This window comes from Oncorhynchus mykiss, chromosome 12 (assembly GCF_057628025.1).
Source record: "Oncorhynchus mykiss isolate SJ-2025 chromosome 12, ASM5762802v1, whole genome shotgun sequence".
Classification (NCBI taxonomy): domain Eukaryota; kingdom Metazoa; phylum Chordata; class Actinopteri; order Salmoniformes; family Salmonidae; genus Oncorhynchus; species Oncorhynchus mykiss.
Genome location: NC_143033.1, coordinates 10,675,001 through 10,696,211, shown reverse-complemented (window position 1 = coordinate 10,696,211; position 21,211 = coordinate 10,675,001). Strand labels below are relative to the sequence as shown.

General features: G+C 41.4%; 2 protein-coding genes across 7 annotated transcripts in view; both read left to right on the top strand.

Annotated features, from left to right (window-relative positions):
- The first annotated feature begins 907 nt into the window (after positions 1 to 907).
- On the top strand, positions 908 to 6,925 carry zgc:86839 (CDC28 protein kinase regulatory subunit 2). The gene is given in 3 exon segments (NM_001165235.2): positions 908 to 1,089; positions 4,232 to 4,359; positions 6,017 to 6,925. Coding segments are annotated over 3 exon segments (264 nt in total). The 5' UTR covers positions 908 to 997; the 3' UTR covers positions 6,061 to 6,925.
- A 5,309-nt stretch (positions 6,926 to 12,234) lies between these two features.
- sema4d (sema domain, immunoglobulin domain (Ig), transmembrane domain (TM) and short cytoplasmic domain, (semaphorin) 4D) overlaps positions 12,235 to 21,211 on the top strand; it is a 74,976-nt gene continuing 65,999 nt past the window's right edge. For 3 of the 6 annotated variants that reach the window (XM_036936875.2, XM_036936865.2, XM_090191445.1), the window contains exon 1: positions 12,305 to 12,461. The gene's annotated coding sequence lies outside the window, so the exon portion shown is untranslated. Of the gene's footprint in view, positions 12,462 to 21,211 lie in introns of all 6 variants that reach the window. The other 3 variants (XM_036936870.2, XM_090191453.1, XM_090191448.1) reach the window with 3 other exon arrangements.

Here is a 21,211-nt window from a genome sequence, read left to right as displayed (position 1 = left end):
AACCCTTCAAATATTCAACTACCAGGTGCATACTCCTAGCATCAGGGTCAGCGCACTCTCAAATGTTTTTTTTGTGTTGCCATCATTGTAAGCCTGCCACACACTCACTATACAATACATTTATTAAACATATGAATGAGTGTGAGTTTTTGTCACAACCCGGCTCGTGGGAAGTGACAAAGACCTCTTACAGGACCAGGGCACAAATAACAATAATCAATAATTTAACCATCTTATGGTGAAATAGGTTAAGGGTGTGCTTGGAAGCATGCACATAACTCTGCAGTGTCGGGTTGTATTGGAGAGTCTCAGTCTTAAATCATTTTCCACACAGTCTGTGCCTGTATTTAGTTTTCATGTTAGTGAGGGCCGAGAATCCACTCTCACATAGGTACGTGGTTGCAAAGGGCATCAGTGTCTTACAGCGATAACACATAATGAAAGGAAACTTTATTAATATCACACCTTTTTCTGAAGTGAATGGTTTCACGGTGGGCTGCCGCTTTGTGGACAACGACTCCCATTGTTAGGACGGAGAAATATGTATATTGTCACCATATCTATGTCTTTGGCGGAGTAAACCCTCTACCTTTGTCTCTTCCTCTCTGATGATAGAATATAGCTATTACTGCTAGGTGCTATCAGAGTTCTGCTGAAGTCGTACGTTCCATCATTCGTTACAATGTTGCAGGACGCAGCTGCAAAGTGTATGAAAACATAGCTATAAAAACTATCACAATTATTTGATGAAACGTAAATATATTGTTGTGAATGGTGTAATTTAGGCACTTGATTTGCCTAGTGTGGACATTTTCCCCTCATTGGACGTGCACATACTTAGTTATTGTCATGTGATCCCTTTTTATCCAATCAGTGGCTTGGTAAGGCTTTTTTTTTTTCCTCCCATAGGTTTGAATCGGTTAGCCAAACGTGTTGCAACGAAGCTAGCAGTGGGGACGTTCGTGGAATACTTTCTAACAAAGTGCAGTGGAATTGCATGTGTATACTGTCAAAGTTGTTTATTGGCAATATGTCACACAAACAAATCTACTACTCAGACAAATATAACGACGAACACTATGAATACAGGTATGTTCGCTTCCTGATCCTGTTATTAACTTGGCTCGCTAGCTAACGTTAGCTGGTAGCTACTATTAGCGTGTGTGGTTTAACTAACTAGCCAGGATCTGTAAGGACCAAAGTAGTGGGACGAGTTATATATCTACAGTTAGATGGTGATGCAATTTCTCTCCCCCATTAAAAAAGAAAAGTGGACAAAATGTAGCTAATTCACTTTCCGAACTGTGAAAGGCAGCAATACGCAAACCACACGAATAACTAGCTAGCCAACTTTATATTCTCTGTGCCGAAAATGGCGTAGCTACCAACGACTGTCGTTCGTCCTTTTTTATATTTAAAATTACTCCAGTGAACTGTTAATATCTAGCTAGGTAGTTAACATTGAGTTAAGTAGACTACTTCCATCTTTGCTGCTACTAGTAATACTACCATATATAGTAGTATATGGTATTAATCATAGTGGGCAGAGGCAAGTACGAGCTAGCGAGAGCCTATTGGCCCATTCTAATATATATTAGCTTATTTCCGTTAGGGAACGCCTACTCTAAAGTGCGCGTGTGCAACATCTCAATTTGCTCTTGAACTCCCTTCTAAACAACGCTTTTTTGTCCTCTTTTTTTCCCCTTTGGCAAAGGGTAAAGTCTACAAAAATGTGACCACTCTGTGTAACATATTCTAGTTTTAGAAACAGTAAACTGTTGAGAGCAAATGTTTTATTAAGAGAATAAGCAGAATATCGGCCAAAATCCATCTTCTCCCAATGCTGGCCAAAGAGCTTCCTCTCACCACCATATTTGGTGAGTGGAGATCCCAACCGGATGCTTCACACTTATACATCCGGTGAAATATCTGTCACATTGTTCTGTGCTACTACTTTGTTAGCTCTGGTCCAGGACGTTGTTCAGATGCATACTCACTATTCTCCCATTGAGGGAAATGTGTTTAATGACTAACTTCAATATACTTTCGTAAGTAGCCAATGTTAAGATGATGTCACTAGAGTAGAGACAAACATTTATCTATATTCCTGGTGTCAATTCTTCAAAATACAAAATGAGATGTATGAGCACTTTGCTTACCGCCATATCCATGCGCATGCGTCAGATCTGCACTTCAAAGCATGCGGGTGGATTGGCGCGCTGCAGAACGACGCCCTGCACCAGAGCTACAGCTTCTATGATATGGCGGTAGCAACAATCGTTTAAGTGCATTCCGCCACCTACTGTGCTGGAATGTACGACCACTCATGCATGATCTGTCCAATTCTGTACTACCATGAAAATAAAATTTAAAAAACAAATAAATTCCTACTAACTTCTACCACCCCCCCCCCCCCCCCCCCTACCCTATTAAACTTAATCTATATCATGCTGAAACACTCCACCCTTATGATTGTTCAGCATGTCAACAACCATTTCAACAGTTACATCTGTTACCCCAATATCTATTTTGCCATCTCCACCATAACCTTCAACCTGCCATTTCTGCTTTGCACAACCCAAAGTCATTTTTTTGATAACCTTACCAATAACAGCTATTAGGTCAACTTTATTCATTATCAAAGTGTCATTTGACACTGCACATTCATGAGCGCAAGATTTCTGAACATGCCTCGAAACCATGCCAGAATCAGCAGAAACACCAGCCCCGACATTAGGTAGTACAGGAGTAGCCATGGAAGAGCCATCATTTCCACACTGTAGTTCCACCAATCTGTCTTAAAGCCCCTGCATATGATATAGCATGACTGATTCTATATCTCTGAGCCTCTCTCTGTACTTGGCATCTACCAAATTGTTGCACTATGTCCCCCCCCCCCCCACACACACACAATTAGAACAAATAACCTTCACATTGCTCCCACATTCACCATAACCATGTTCCCTTCCACACTTGGCACATCTTTCCTTTCTTTACATTGAACAGCTACATGTCCCATTCTTTGGCATCTAAAACACCACAATGGGGATGGGACAAATTCTCATACATTGAAACTAAGGAATCCTATGTGTACTTTTCCAGGCAAAACCTTCTCAACCCTCAGCAACACTGATTGGCTTTCACTAGTTTGACCCTCTTTCCTACTGGTCAACCTTTTGGCCTCAATCACTCTGCCTTCCTTCCCATTCTCTTTATTATCATCTTTGGACCTAGATATTGGGACCCTATTGAAAGAGCTACTGCTTACCCTTGGTGTAAGTTAGGGGTAAATGACTGCCCCCCCTCGTTGAAGTCACAAAGTTCAAGGCCGACTGCGGTTATGCGGGCATTGCAGAAAACGGGATCCCCCATTCTAGTGAAGGGAAATCTTTGTGGTCAGTCTTGGGTGTAAATAACAATTTAGAAGACAATCACAAAACCAATAATTGCTTCTATTACACCAGATGTATGTCCTGATTATTTTAAAATCACAGAAAGCACCCCAGTCGGCCTTTAACTTGAGACACTCAATGAGAGCGGGCAGCACTGAGCTAGGCTGCAACAACATTTCCTGGAGTAATTTATTTAACTAGGCAAGTCAGTTAAGAACACATTCTTATTTACAGTGACGGCCTATGCCGGCCAAATCCAGACGAAGCTGGGCCAATTGTGCGCTGCCCTACGGGAATCCCAATCACGGCCGGTTGTGACACCGCCTGGATTCAAATCAGGGTGTGTAGTGACGCCTCTAGCACTGCGATGCAGTGCCTTAGACCGCTGCGCCATTCGAGTAGCTCAAACTAATAATTTTATGTCTACATAAATCTCCCACCTGAGATGCTTCAAATGAGCTATTGAGTCTTCACATAATGAAAGAATGGTGTCACGTGATCGATGGCTTTGTCAATTCATACAGTCTTTGATGAAAGTTGAAGTTTCAGCTTTCAATTGATAATTCCAGTGATAACCAGTTCATGATGATTGGAATTGGCTAGCTGCTTTAACTGTTACCTACCGATATCTAACGTTGAATCTTAGCCTCTTTTATTGTTCCGTTCAGTTGGATAGGCCTAGCTAGCGACAGTCTAAAGATGAACACGCACTGGTTTTAGGTTATAAAGTACATAACCACTAACCAGTACCAGAAAATATTCAAACTAAATAGATTTTGAAAACATTATTTACTACAGTAAAAATATGTTTATTGTTGCTCTACTTGCTCTTCCAACAGGCATGTTGTTTTGCCGCGGGAGATGGTGAAACAAGTCCCCAAATCCCACCTGATGTCTGAGGATGAGTGGAGGCGAATGGGAGTGCAGCAGTCTCTTGGATGGGTGCACTATATGATCCATGAACCTGGTTTGTACCCTATATTCTTTGTCTACACCACATCAATCATGTCTCAAGGCAAATAGCCTGGTCCCAGGGCTTGTTTTTTTTGTTGTTGCCAATTTTCTGTTGTCATGCTCAAAAAAAATAAAGGGAACACTTAAACAACACAATGTAACTCCAAGTCAATCACACTTCTGTGAAATCAAACTGTCCACTTAGGAAGCAACACTGATTGACAATACATTTCACATGCTGTTGTGCAAATGGAATAGACAACAGGTGGAAATTATAGGCATTTAGCAAGACACCCCCAATAAAGGAGTGGTTCTGCAGGTGGGGACCACAGACCACTTCTCAGTTCCTATGCTTCCTGGCTGATGTTTTGGTCACTTTTGAATGCTGGTGGTGCTTTCACTCTAGTGGTAGCATAAGACGGAGTCTACAACCCACACAAGTGGCTCAGGTAGTGCAGCTCATCCAGGATGGCACATCAATGCGAGATGTGGCACAAAGGTTTGCTGTGTCTGTCAGCGTAGTGTCCAGAGCATGGAGGCGCTACCAGGAGACAGGCCAGTACATCAGGAGACGTGGAGGAGGCCGTAGGAGGACAACAACCCAGCAGCAGGACCGCTACCCCCGCCTTTGTGCAAGGAGGAGCAAGAGGAGCACTGCCAGAGCCCTGCAAAATGACCTCCAGCAGGCCACAAATGTGCATGTGTCTGCTCAAACGGTCAGAAACAGACTCCATGAGGGTGGTATGAGGGCCCGACGTGCTCTTCACAGATGAAAGCAGGTTCACACTGAGCACATGTGACAGTCTGGAGACGCCGTGGAGAAAGTTCTGCTGCCTGCAACATCCTCCAGCATGACCGGTTTGGCGGTGGGTCAGTCATGGTGTGGGGTGGCATTTCTTTGGGGGGCTGCACAGCCCTCCATGTGCTCGCCAGAGATAGCCTGACTGCCATTAGGTACCAAGATGAGATCCTCAGACCCCTTGTGAGACCATATGCTGGTGCGGTTGGCCCTGGGTTCCTCCTAATGCAAGACAATGCTAGACCTCATGTGGCTGGAGTGTGTCAGCAGTTCCTGCAAGAGGAAGGTATTGATGCTATGGACTGGCCCGCCCGTTCCCCAGACCTGAATCCAATTGAGCACATCTGGGACATCATGTCTCGCTCCATCCACCAACCCCACGTTGCACCACAGACTGTCCAGGAGTTGGCGGATGCTTTAGTCCAGGTCTGGAAGGAGATCCCTCAGGAGACCATCCGCCACCTCATCAGGAGCATGCCCAGGCGTTGTAGGGAGGTCATACAGGCACGTGGAGGCCACACACACTACTGAGCCTCATTTTGACTTGTTTTAAGGACATTACATCAAAGTTGGATCAGCCTGTAGTGTGGTTTTCCACTTTAATTTTGAGTGTTACTCCAAATCCAGACCTCCATGGGTTGATAAATTTGATTTCCATTGATCATTTTTGTGTGATTTTGTTGTCAGCACATTCAACTATGTAAAGAAAAAAGTATTTAATAAGAATATTTCATTCAGATCTAGGATGTGTTATTTTAGTGTTCCCTTTATATTTTTTTGAGCAGTGTATATTATATTTATTATATATATTTATTATATATATATATATATATATATATATATATATATATATATATTTATTTTCTTTCAGAGCCTCACATTCTCCTGTTTAGACGACCATTACCGAAGAACTGATCTGGAACGTTCCTTCCTGTCAACATTCCGTGGTATTCATTGAATACTCGCTCCCCTACAAGTTATATTGTCTGCTGTGCATGAAGCTGTATTTGTCTCAGCAACCAAGCTCAGTCGGATTGTACGGAGGATGTGAATGTTCTGTCACTGTGGCATTTAATGAATATCATACATCACCAATATGTTGCTACTAGTACTACACTAATACCAAAGTGCCTACGATGAATATCCACCCTTTGATCAAGTGTTGAAATAAAGTATTGAGTAACATGTTATTGACATAACATGTTGTTTTTCCTATCGCTTGAATATAATTGTTGTATAACCTTCCCAAACGGCTGCATGTGCTCACTTTTCTATGACTAATGATATGTACTGTGTTTTTCTATTTTCTAACTGAATGGATTTATAAGTAGGTGCACCAGATGGTATTGACTAGCTTTTTGTACATAAAAGTCAACTCTGATTGAAAGCTCAGTAAAGATGGTGTTTGCTTGTATACTTTACTTGTTCCGGGTTCTCCAAAGTACCTGTTTTCTATCTACTGTCCACTGACATGCAGGCAGCACGTGTGGCACGACGAGTAGCCAGCCAGGCCACTTTCGGCGGCCAGTCAAACATGTTTATTTTTTCGGCTCGTGTATTTGTGATCATTAACTGTTGATAGAGCCGTACAGCCTCTAAACTGCACCGCTACTGAACGACTGAGGATATCATCAGTCTGTAATACGAACTTATCATTTGTGATTTGTCTACACCACATACACAATGGTATGAAAGAAGTTTGTCACTCTTGGTTGTTTGGCTGTTGGCTCTTTTTTTGAATGTCATTACTTTTGATGAGAATAAATATATTTTGAAATTGGTTACTTGGTCCTTCAGAAATTGTGTTTTAAGCTTTTGGCCATGAGATGGCGCTATAGGACATGTTAAAGTAGGGCATCGGCATAGCTGGAAATGTATTGGTACATACCTGTCCAATATTGAGGTGTAGGCCCACATAAAAATAAACAAACTGAGGGTTGGTGCGAGAGGGGGTATAATTGAAATACAGTCAAAAAAAAATGTAATCTATGAAGTAAACAGCTTTTACTTAACAATAAATGCCTTACCAAAATAAGGTATGTAGGCAATGCTTTGTGGTTAGAGGTCAACTGCAGATTGTGCAATACCCTTATGTGCCTGAGTAGGTCAAATATTGACTGGATTGATCATTTACTCTCTACCAAGGCCATTTTGGTTGTCTTGCTTTTTATGAACGTTGTGACTGTTGTTGTTCTGTGGGTGCAGTGCTCATGTTATTGAGAGCGATGGCATGCCGTGGCTGCAGGCAACATAGATTTAGCATGGTGTCTAGTTCATATCTGGAATACCCCAGATGGCTGTGGCAAAATAACTATTTATATTAAATATATACTATGATCCGTCTTTTAAACAGTGGAAAATATTTTAAAGAAAATTTCAAGTTTTTTCAGAGGGACCCTGTCATTACAGTATGAATAATCATAACCTACTAATCATATCGTTCTCACACACAAGCACTGCACACACACACTACATTTAACCTCATTTTCTGCACCAGACAATTTTGAGGTTCAATTCCATTAATAGAGCACGCAGTGCACAGTGACCTCTTGGTCTGCCCTAAGGTGCCCCAACATAGTCACACACGAACATAGTCACACACAAACATAGTCACACACTAACATAGTCACACACGAACATAGTCACACACGAACATAGTCACACACTAACATAGTCACACACAAACATAGTCACACACAAACATAGTCACACACTAACATAGTCACACACTAACATAGTCACACACTAACATAGTCACACACAAACATAGTCACACACAAACATAGTCACACACTAACATAGTCACACTTCCACAAACATGCCCTGATACAAACACCTTTCTGACATTTTTTGTCTGTGACACCACTTTACTTTGAAACCAGTTGACTTAAATGTTGTCTCTCTAAAAAGTGGAAGCACAATAAAAACTCTGAAGGACAGTAACGTGTGTCTGTAGTCAGCACATAATGATGCAGACACATTTTGTTTCCTGCATAACTTCTTCCAGTAGGGTTTATTACAGTGATGTATCTGTCTGCTCTGCAGCATGGACACACCAACAAGACTATATATTGCCTAGTTCACTGGCATATCTGAAGAGTGTGGCTCTGGCGTGGAGATCACACCCCCACCCCCCACCCACACTTGCTATCGAAGTATTTCCAAAGGTTAACAGAGCAAATGAAGGGTGACATTACTTTATCACTCATACACAGTACATTCAGAAAGTATTCACAAAGTTATTTCTTTCCCACATTTCTTTACGTTACAGCCTTATTCTAAAATGTATTCAATTGTTTTTTTCCTCATCAATCTACACACAATACCCCGTTATGACAAAGAAGAAACAGGTTTTTAGAAATGTTAGCCAATTTAAAAAACTAAATATTACATTTACATAAGTATTCAGGCCCTTTACTCAGTACTTTGTTGAAGCATCTTTGGCAGTGATTACAGCCTCGAGTCTTCTTGGGTATGACGCTACAAGCTTGGCACACCTGTATTTGGAGAGTTTCTCCCATTCTTTTCTGCAGATCCTCTCAAGCTCTGTCAGGTTGGATGGGGAGCGTTGCTACACAGCTATTTTCAGGTCTCTCCAGAGATGTTCGATCGGGTTCAAGTCCAGGCTCTGGCTGGGCCACTCCAGAACATTCAGAGACTCGTCCCGAAGACACTCTTGGCTGTGTGCTTAGGGTTGTTGTCCTGTTGGAAGGTGAACCTTCGCCCCAATCTGAGGTCCTGAGCGCTCAGGAGCAGGTTTTCATCAAGGATCCCTCTGTATTCTGCCCCGTTCATCTTTGCCTCGATCCTGACGAGTCTCCCAGTCCCTGGTGCTGAAAAACATCCCAACAGCATGATGCTGCCACCATCATGCTTCACCATAGGGATGGTGCCAGGTTTCCTCCAGACGTGAAACTTGCCATTCAGGCCAAATAGTTCAATCTTGGTTTCATCAAGCCAGAGAATCTTATTTCTCATGGTCTGAGCAAGTCTTTCGTTGCCTTTTGGCAAATTCCAAGCGGGCTGTCATGTGCCTTTGACTGAGGAGTGGCTTCCGTTTGGCAACTCTACCTATAAAGGCCTGATTGGTGGAGTGCTGCAGAGATGGTTATCCTTCTGGAAGCTTCTCCCATCTCCACAGAGGAACTCTAGAGATCTATTAAAGTGACCATCGCGTTCTTGGTCAATTTCGAGTCTCATAGTAAAGGGTCTGAATACTCTTTTCTTTTTTATACATAAAAAAATAATAATCTTAAAACCTGTTTTCACTTTGTCATTATGGGTATTGTGTGTAGATAGCTGAGGAAAAACATGTAATCCATTATAGAATAAGGCTGTAACTTAACAAAATGTGGAAAAATTCAAGGGGTCTGAATACATTCCGAAGGCACTGTATGTATCAATGCACCCAGTCACTACAGAGATAGAGGCGTCCTTCCTAACTCAGTTGCCAATGAGGGAGGCCAAAGAGTTACAGAGTTTAAATGAATGGCTGTGATAGGAGAAAACTGAGGATGGATCAACAACATTGTAGTTAATCCACAATACTAACCTAATTGACAGAGAGAGAAATAAATAAAAAATATTCCCATAAAAGCATCCTATCCAAGCAGATGATACATCTCCTTTAATTATTGAAATGTGGTGTGCTTTCTGGCCACGTGACTGCCATATCTTCACCCGTGGGTGCATCATTTTGGTAGTAGTAAAGGACCAGCTAGCTGGCTACACCTACTACGGAGTCCATGAACTGCAGTGGCTGAGCTACAACTTAATCAAAGTCCTTCTATGGAGAAGCCACACAGACGGCAAGGACAGCGAGACACCTTGATGACACCGTGCTGCCTGTCTTCCCCTGGACTTGCTCGAGACACCACCTTGATGACACCGTGCTGCCTGCCTTCCCCTGGACTTGCTCCAGACACCACCTTGATGACACCGTGCTGCCTGCCTTCCCCTGGACTTGCTCCAGACACCACATTGATGACACCGTGCTGCCTGCCTTCCCCTGGACTTGCTCCAGACACCACCTTGATGACACCGTGCTGCCTGCCTTCCCCTGGACTTGCTCCAGACACCACCTTGATGACACCGTGCTGCCTGCCTTCCCCTGGACTTGCTCCAGACACCACATTGATGACACCGTGCTGCCTGCCTTCCCCTGGACTTGCTCCAGACACCACCTTGATGACACCGTGCTGCCTGCCTTCCCCTGGACTTGCTCCAGACACCACCTTGATGACACCGTGCTGCCTGCCTTCCCCTGGACTTGCTTGCTCTCCCATTTGATCCCCTCCCTCCGATGATTACTCAAAGTCATGGACTTTCCAACCATTTTTTTGTTGTTTTAAAGCTCTTTGAGGTTCTTTATGTAATGAATAACGCTATGAAAGTTGAATAAATTATTATTATTATATGTGGAGGATAGACCTAGAATCTACAGGGAGAGATCTAGAATGCACAGGGAGGGATCTAGAATGCACAGGGAGGGATCTAGAATGCACAGGGAGGAATCTAGAAGGCAATGGGAGGGATCTAGAATGCACAGGGAGGAATCTAGAAGGCAATGGGAGGGATCTAGAATGCACAGGGAGGAATCTAGAAGGCAATGGGAGGGATCTAGAATGCACAGGGAGGAATCTAGAATGCACAGGGAGAGATCTAGAATGCACAGGGAGGGATCTAGAATGCAATGGGAGGGATCTAGATTCTAGAATGCACATCTGTACAAATCAGCAGACTCCTAATTGCGTTTGGGGACTGGTTCCAACAAACATTCCATAGTCACCTGTTTTCTCTTAACCAACACATGTCACATAGTGAATGAAGATTACCACAGCTGCTTTTTATATTCATTTTGGGCAGCACTTACGGTACCACTAACACAGGGAGTCATTTAAAGTAAGCGCAAGATCAGAGGAGGCTGGTGAGAGGAGCTATAGGAGGATGGGCTCATTGTAATGGCTGAAATGGGATACATGGAATGGAGTCAAACTTGATTCATGTGTTTGATGTGTTTGATACTTATCCATTTATTCCATTCCAGCCATTACAATGATCCCATCCTCCTATAGCTCCTCCCACCAGCTTCCTCTGCTCTAGATACTACAGGGGCTGATAGGACTGTGATTGGACTAGGTTCTATGACTTACTGTATATCTCAATGATAGTGTGTAACAGAAGGGTTACATCTTACCAACAACGTACTACAACATACTACAATTATCTTCAAGGACCTAAGTCTGAAAGATAAAGGTGAAGAAAGATAAAGTGACATTTACGTTTAGATGTATGTCGTGAAGATATAGCTGAAAAATCAATGTAGAAGGAAAACATGTACTGTATATTCTGACCATTAAACTAAAAGATATGTAGGAATACTATGCCATTATACAGATGGAGTGCATGGAATTGAAGTTAGACTAAGGGACGAGGAAAAATCATCATTCATTTAGATAGGCTATTGGAATAATGGATATATTTCAACAGTACTTTGTTCACACTTCACAACCACATTTCATCAAGACTAGAGAAGCTCCACGGCTGAAAGATGTGATTGTGTTTAGCCCGAGCCACCACTTGAAGGAGTCTGGGGTTGGAACCCCCGGCACTCTGCCCTTTCCACCCCCTTCATTGGACCATAAGACAAGGGATGGTTTGTCTGGCTTTACTGTGTTTTTGATTCACTGCTCCATTTGAGGAAATGTTGCATAACCTTTGACCCATAACAATGACCTTTCCAACCCCTTCAGTAGAATGTCTGTGAGTAGATGTCCAAGGACCCCCCCCCCCCCCCCCCCCACACACACACACAAAGTTTTGGTCAAAAGTAAAGTCTAGACATTAGTGAGTCCATTAGGAGGTTTGAGTCTGTTCTATTCTATTATAAATTGAGTGTGCCAAAACATTTAAATTCCTCTGCCTGTCCTCAATTATCTTTTTATAAAGGTGTTAAATAAACTGCATTATCTGCTAGGCCTATGTATCATAATAACTTTCAAAGATAATATTATTTGTAAATACCATATAGACTGTATAAAATGGGTAACAACAGCGGGCTTTGTGCCACTCTCTCACACAAGCGCCATCAGTGCCCTCTGGAGACCTACCTTGCTTGTTTGCATATTGCTTTTCTCTGTCCCACCCCCCTCTCTATCTCGACTGATATCACTGCTGAGAAAGGATTTTTGAATTCGCAGCAGCACACACAGGTCACACCCGCCATGCTGTGAGCCACAGCGACAAACTTGACAAGCTCCGGCAACCACGGTCAACTATTTTAACGACCCAGACAAAGAGGATATTTTTTTCACCAAGTAAGTCAAAGATTGATTTTATGTTTAGGTCAATGCACCGTTTAATTCGTGATACGGATATTTTTTCTTGAACATTTGTTGAGAAACTTATCTGCTGTGGGTTGTTGCATGGCTGTCTATCTGGTATCTGAGCTTGCCTTGCGGTCATGCATGCTGCTCACTCAAAGAGTAGGGTTGGATAAATGTCTGTATTTGAGGGGTTGGAGCTTTTAGTTCGCCTTACACTTGTTACAACAGGTTGTTTATTTTGTAAGGAATTTACTACAGCTTTACTATGTTTATTTTGAAGTTTGCGATCTAGTTACGTTAATACGTTTCTTAAAGATCGATTTTCCTGTAAAATAAAAGTGCACTTTTTGTTGACTTGCCTTTTTACCAGACTAAAATTGTGTGTAGGTTGTCATCACCACCTAAATAATTTCAAAGGAAGGCTTGTACATTTTATTTCGTGCTTTTTTTTTTTATATAAAAACTTTTGCAAATACACGTTTGTTACTGTAGCCATAGCAGCGTCTCACCTCATATAAATGACAAAGTTGGCGTAAAATAGTTTCAGTTAGAGAATTATTATTTAGTCAAGAGACTTTTAAAGATTAAAATATCTCCATGTTTAATGAGTTCTCAGGGTCATTCCGGGGTTGCTAGCGATGCACGTATAAATGAAGGGCGCTCATTCATTTGAACAACAAAATATTTGTATTGAAATGGGAGAAAAATGAAAGCCTATCCACGTAACAGTTTGAGATTACAGTGGTTGAATTGAATGATTTTATATAAATAGATACACTAGATGACTGGGGGGGGGGGGCTGTGTTGAAGCTACCGTGCCTCCATCTTGGCACCCATCACCATTGTAAAACATCTTGGAAGCTACAGAAGTGCATTTATTAATGCCTACATTCGTTTTTGCCACGTTTATTCTATTAAAGACTCATTAATGCATACTTTTGAATTATATGTGAAAAACACAAATTCATTTTAAAGTATACAAAAAATTACAATTTTGTAATTGAGACATTTAATTGAAATGCTGTAAAATTCCATTAATTCCTATGGAGGACTGCTCCTGTGGAGTGCCAATATGGCCAACCGGTGTCTTCAAAGCCTCACAATGGCCAATACATAGCATCAGCAATCCAGGGTTTATGTACATAATTGGTTGAACTAGCCTGGAGACCCGGCGTTGAATTGTATTGAATTCAATGCCTGGCATAAATTAGCGGTTGGATCAGGAACGTTTCCTCTCACAACCTCTACAAGCCAGAATGTTGAATACAATAATATTTTAACTTACTTTACAGCAGGTATTGAGTTCAGATTTATATCACTTGAAGCATGCGCAGAACCATGTAAACACGTGCACGAACTCTGCAAGTATTCATGAGTCTCATGTAGGTATTTTCATGTTGGCCATGCTTCAGGCGACAGCGATCTGAACGCACTACCTGTAAAAGAGAGCGGTGCTCCAGGGACTCACTGGCAGGAATAAGGCAACTCCCAGAGGATCTATGAGATGGATGTGTATCTTTACAGAGAAATTGTGTGAATTCATATACTGTCCATAATAAACAGCATGAGACTTAATGAGAACTAGCACAAGAGCAATAATAATGTTGACTGTATAAGGAGATGGTGGCCTAATTAAAGGACTGTAACACATAGCATCAACTACTACTCTCTTGTCCACTTGGAGAGACTGAGGAGGCTCTGACCTGAGCAGGCAGAAGGACTGTCAGGTATCCTGCCCCTTGACGTAATTATACTTTCCTGTTGTCTTACATTCTTACCTGCAAAAGGACCAACCACATTGACAACCAGTAAAGTTCAAATGTAATTTTATTGAACATTCTGGTTTGTAGAGGTTGTGATCCAAATACTTATTAATGCCCGGTGTAGAATTCATTGAATGTCATTGTCAGGCTAGGGTCAAACCAAAGAGCATACGCGTTGGAATACTCTCAAACAGAGAACACTGCGTTCGTTACCTGTATATCGTGTTGCTGTGACACACACATCAATCATAGTTCTCTTAATGATAGTCATTTTTATTACTGGGAAGGCTTGATCTTGTAACTCGTTCAGCAGATCTCCTGGGTGATATGTAGAGAAGTAGTACAAAGAGAGGAACTTATCCAGTTCAGACATATCAATGCAAAGCCATTAAAATTAATGTCCTCTATAGCAGTAGTTCCCAACCTTTTTTGCTTACTGTACCACCAACTGAATTTTGCTCTGCCCGTAGTACCCCCCGGGTGCATTCCAAGTACCGATGGATAGATTAAGCACCCCTGGTTGCTTGTCCAGGAGCCTGCCAGCAAATTTAGGAAAATGTGTTAGTTAAATTATTGTAATTTAGCAGATACTCTTAACCCTAATTGCTCTTGTAAGTTACTCTGGATAAGTGTCTTGCTCAAGGGAACATCTACAGTTTTTTTTTCTCTCTCTCTCACCTAGCCAGCCCGGGAATATAAACCAGCAAACCTTCGGTTACTGGCACAACGCTGTTAACCACTAGGCTACATGCCACCCAGTTGACTGTGTTGCTCTTAGCTTCTTGTCAAATGTGAAGCCTGTGGAGATATTGATAGTAGATAACATTGGCCACTCTCTGCCAAATACAAATAGTCATACAGAATGTTAGGCCTATATGACATCCAGAAGGTAACCTACCTTGTGGATGAGCTATCAAGTGTGAGAAATGCATCCTTGCATTGAGGACAGATACGCAGCTAAATGCTTTTGTTGTATGAACACATCTGTTATGTACCTAATTAATTTCATGTTTCACTAAATTATTATTTTATACATCAAAGGTTCATTACTCTGAACATTGATTTATAATGCTTGAAGACCCACTGACGGAATGCTATGCTCTGCCTGTCTGTTTGGAAGTCCTCCCCTGAGGCCTCAATATAGTAGTTATTCTGCCTCATCAAATTAGATCCCAGTCCTGTGTTGGGTCATGTGAGGCATGGCAGCCACCCGGACCTTGTCAATATAATGGTGGACTCGCACTTCACTCTGGTTGTCCCTCTGGCCCTGTGCCTCTGGCTCTTTGTTAGAGCAGGACCGGAAATTGCTGTGAACATTTACCAGCCAGCAGACAATCATAAAACAGTTTCTGAGGTGGTAGTATTAATGTTCAGTAAAGCTGTATGTGTATAGCTGTTCATAAACAGTGGAGGTATAATACCAGTCAAAAGTTTGGACACACCTACTCATTCAAGGGTTTTTCTCTTTTTTTTACTATTTTCTACATTGTAGAATAATAGTGAAGACATCCAAACTATGAAATAACACATGGAATCATGTAGTAACCAAAAGTGTTAAACAAATCAAAATATATTTTATATTTGAGATTCTTCAAAGTAGCCACCCTTTGCCTTGATCACATCTTTGCAAACTCTTGGCATTCTCTCAACCAGCTTAATGAGGTAGCCACCTGGAATGCATTGAAATTAACAGGTGTGCCTTGTTAATTTGTGGAATTTCTTTCCTTAATGTGTTTGAGCCAATCAGTTATGTTGTGACAAGGTAGGGGTGGTATACAGAAGATAGCACTATTTGGTAACAGACAAAGCCCATATTATGGCAAGAACGGCTCAAATAAGCAAATCAAAATGACAGTCCGTTTACTTTAAGACATGAAGGTCGGTCAATGCGGTAAATTTCAAGAACTTTAAAAAAGTTTAAGTGCAGTCGCAAAAACCATCAAGCGCTATGATGAAACTGTCTCTCATGAGGACCGCCACAGGAAAGTGAAGTGTGATGGTTTGGGGATGCTTTGCTGTTGACATTGTCAGTGATCTTATTTAGAGTTCAAGGCACACTTAGCCCTACCTTGCTGGTTGTCTTCTGTATATCTCCCTTATTTGGTAAAAGACTAAGAACTTATGTCAAGAACCGCTCAAATAAACAAAGAGAAATGAGTATCATTGACCTTCATGATTTTTTAAATTTTATTTTACCTTTATTTAACTAGGCAAGTCGGTTAAGAACAAATTCTTATTTTCAATGACTGCCTAGTGGGTTAACTGCCCTGTTCAGGGGCAGAATGACAGATTTGTACCTTGCCAGCTCTGGGATTCAAACTTGCAACCTTTCAGTTACTAGCCCAACGCTCTAACCACTAGGCTGCCGCCCCATGTCTTAACTTCTTATGGGCAGGTGGGACGGCAGCGGGACCTGGCCAACATCCGGTGAAAATACCAAATATTGAACCTTGAAAATATGTGTTATACATCAAAATAAAGCTTAACTTCTTGTTAATCCAGCCGCTATCAGATTTCAAAAAGGCTTTACGGCGAAAGCAAACCATGCGATTATCTGAGGACAGCACCCCGCATACAAACACATGAAAAACATATTTCAACCAGGCAGGTGTGCCACACAAGTCAGAAATAGCGATATAATTAATGCCTTACCTTTGATCTTCTGTTGGCACTCCAAAAGGTCCCAGATACATCACAAATGGTACTTTTGTTTGATAATGTCCTTTATGTCCCAAAAATGTCCATTTATTTGGCGCATTTGATTCAGAAATACACCGGTTTCAACTCGCCCAACATGCCTACAAAGTATCTAATAAGTTACCTGTAAACTTGGTCCAAACACTTCAAACAACGTTCCTAATCCAACCTCCGTTACCCTAAAACTTTACTTTACAAATTACCTTGACTAACCTGTACTCCCACATTGACTCGGTACCGGTAGCCCCTGTATATAGCCTCGTTATGTAATTTTCTTGTTACTTTTAGATATAAAATGTTTCTTCTCACTTTAATTTATTTAGTAAATATTTTCTTAATTCTATTTCTTGAATTTCATTGTTGGTTAAGGGCTTGTAAGTAAGCGGTTCACGCTAAGGTCTACTCCTGTTGTATTCGGCGTATGTGACATGTTATTTAACTGCACCTCAGATTGCAGTCCCAATAAATGCTTCACATAGTTCAAGTAACCAACACATGTCAACATCAACTGTTCAGAGGAGACTGCATGAATCAGGCCTTCATGGTTGAATTGCTGCAAAGAAACCCCTACTAAAGGACACCAATAAGAAGAATAGATTGGCTTTGGCCAAGAAACACGAGCAATGGACATTAGTCTGGTGGAAATCTGTCCTTTGGTCTGATGAGTCCAAATTGAAGATTTTTGGTTCTAACCTCTGTCTGTGAGATGCAGAGTAGGTCTCAGCTTGTGTGGTTCCCACCGTGAAGCATGGAGGAGGTGTGGTGGTGCATTGCTGGTGACACTGCCAGTGATTTAAAACTTGAGGCACACTTAACCAGCATGGCTACCACAGCATTCTGCAGCGATATGCAGTCCCACTGAGAGCGAACCAGATGGGATGATCATGTGTTTTTCAACAGGGCAATAACCCAACACACCTCCAGGCTGTGTAAGAGCTATTTGATCAAGAAGAAGAGTGATTGAGTGCTGCAACAGATGGCCTGGCCTCCACAATCACCCGACCTCAACCAAATTGACCTCAGATTAAAGGAAAAGCAGCCAACAAGTGCTCAGCATATGTGAGAACTGGAAAGACTGTTGGAAAAGTATTCCTCTTGCAGCAGGTTGAGAGTGCCAGGAGTGTGCTAAGCTGTCATCAAGGCAAAGGGTAGCTACTTTGAAGAATCTCAAATATAAAAAAATATTTTGATTTTTAACACTTAAAAAAAAAAAGACTACATGAGTCCATATGTGTTATTTCAGAGTTGTGATGTCTTCACTATTCTACAATATAGAAAATAGTAAAAATAAACTCTTGAATGAGTAGGTGTCTACTTTTGACTGGTACTGTACACGAAACCAACATCTGACGAGCCAAGTCTAAGGCATTGGAAAACAGACTAATCAGCTGGTTATGGACAGTATATGATAGCTTTTGGTAACTTTGGTTTGAATGGGGAACTGTCTACTCAAACATCTAGAATATCGATGACGACTTATGATTCTCAGCACACCCGGTGAACCCAACTAGACAATGTAGGACCCTGTCTGTCAACAGACAAACTAGTGACATAAGGGCTGTGTTGACTCCTGCCAACTTGTGTGTGCCAAGTTCTTTCAGAGCTCATCAATAGTGTCAGGTACTCCAGGGAAGAGAAGAGTCTCTTATCGGACTCTGCCTCCATCAGAATACAGTGCTGCCATTTTAAAGGAGAAGTTCTCCTGATTTGAATCAAGTCTAATTTTTTTTCACTTGGGTTTGGGAAATTTATCCCACCAACAGTAGACTTCCTCATAGCTTGTTCTGCAGTATGGCGGCCACGGATGATCAAAGACTCCAAGAACAGACGTCATTTTAGAAACATCTAATCTCTCCGTATAGTGGTTCAGGTTTTTTAGATGTTGTACACACGATATTGTGTAATTCCGAACTGTATCCGCAACATTATATGTGTGTGAACTTCTACTTTAATCCTCCCAGCGGGAGAAGAGGCTGATGCCGCTTTAACATTGAAATGCATGCTGGTAAATTATCTAGACTCGAGAGGCTACTTCAAAACAACACGCACGTAGTCATCAAATGATGGATCAATAAATGGATTTCGGCTATATTACATTGGTAATTCACTGCAGTGAAGAAGTCATGCAAGAACATTGATGCATAAATACGTTACTTTGGTATTTTGTTTCACTTCTTGAATTCCAATATTAAGTTGCTTTCCCGAGGTCTTGTTATTTCAGAGTAAAGGTCAGGAAAGGTTATTCTGGGTCTTCATTGTAGTAGGTTGTTTTGGTTTATTCAGTGACTCCTTAATTCAAGCACGCTGATGATGTTTTGAACGCTTGCAATCCTTTCATTGACTAAACATCTGTGTGTCTACTGCGTGTTGTGGAGGTCGACCGATTAATCGGAATGGCCGATTTAATTGGGGCAGATTTCAAGTTTTCATAACAATCGGAAATCGATATTTTTGGGCGCCGATTTGCAGATTATTATTTATTTAATTAATATATATATATTTTTTAAAACATTTTTATATACCTTTTATTTAACTAGGCAAGTCAGTTAAGAACACTATTTTCAATGACTGCATAGGAACGGTGGGTTTACTGCCTTGTTCAGGGGCAGAACGACAGATTTTAACCTTGTCAGCTCGGGGGATCCAATCTTGCAACCTTGCAGTTAACTAGGCCAACGCAACAACGACCTGCCTTTCTCTCGTTGCACTCCACAAGGAGACTGACTGCCTGTTACGCAAATGCAGTTAGCCAAGGTAAGTTGCTAGCTAGCATTAAACTTATCTTATAAAAAACAATCATAATCACTAGTTAACTACACATGGTTGATGATATTACTAGATATTATCTAGCGTGTCCTGCGGTGCATATAATCTGACTGAGCATACAAGTATCTAAGTATCTGACTGAGCGGTGGTAGGCATTCAAACAGCACTTTCGTGCGTTTTGCCAGCAGCTCTTCGTTGTGCGTCAAGCATTGCGCTGTTTATGACTTCAAGCCTATCAACTCCCAAGATGAGGCTTGTGTAACCGAAGTGAAATGGCTAGCTAGTTAGCGCGTACTAATAGCGTTTCAAACGTCACCTGCTCTGAGCCTTCTAGTAGTTGTTCCCCTTGCTCTGCATGGGTAACGCTGCTTCGATGGTGGCTGTTGTCGTTGTGTTGCTGGTTCGAGCCCAGGGAGGAGGGACGGAAGCATACTGTTACACTGGCAATACTATAGTACCTATAAGAACATACAATAGTCAAAGGTTAATGAAATACAAATGGTATAGAGGGAAATAGTCCTATAATAACTACAACCTAAACTTTCTTACCTGGGAATATTGAAGACTCATGTTAAAACCACCAGCTTTCATATGTTCTCATGTTCTGAGCAAGGAACTGAAACGTTAGCTTTCTTACATAGCACATATTGCACTTTTACTTTATTTTCCAACACTTTGTTTTTGCATTATTTAAACCAAATTGAACATGTTTCATTATTTACTTGAGGCTAAATTGATTTTATTGATGTATTAACTTAAGTTAACTTAAGTGTTCATTCAGTATTGTTGTAATTGTCATTATTACAAATAAAAAATAAATCTGCCGATTAATCGGTATCTGCATTTTTGGTCCTCCAATTATCGGTATCGGCGTTGAAAAATCAAAATCGGTCGACCTCTAGTGTGTTGTCTTGACTTTGAGGTTAACGTTGTTAACAACATCATTGGAAGCACAGGACTCGCAAACGAGTTGATCGAATTACGTAGGTTCTATTCACAAGCAAAAGTATTCTATTGAAGCACGCGACCCAGACTTCAGGGACTTTTCACCGGTAATTGATTTACGGCTAGTTGGAATAAGACTGAAATGGAATGCTCTATATCACTCAAAAACATCTTAGTTCCAACTAGACAAATGTGGGGGAAAAAATGGCGTTTGTTTTTGCTTGTTAGGAGTTATGTATTCCTTGTCTGTGAGACCAGACTATTTGTCAGAACTTATGAGTGCTCAAATTGCCTCTGACAGAGGGCTTGTGCAGGGTTGCATGGATATGCCATTGGCACACAAGGGTTTTCTATGTCACTGCTACCAGTGAGGCAAACCGCAATAATGTAATTACCTCAAAATCAGAGGACAAGGTCATGTTTATTAGGGTACAAGACTGAAATCACTTTTAAACATTTTGCAATGGAAAACAGAAACAAGGGTCTTATTGGACAAGTTCAGGTTTTAGTATTTTCTTCTGCTTGGTACTTAACACGGCCAAGTTGGATCACAGGTTTGTGTTTCGCAAG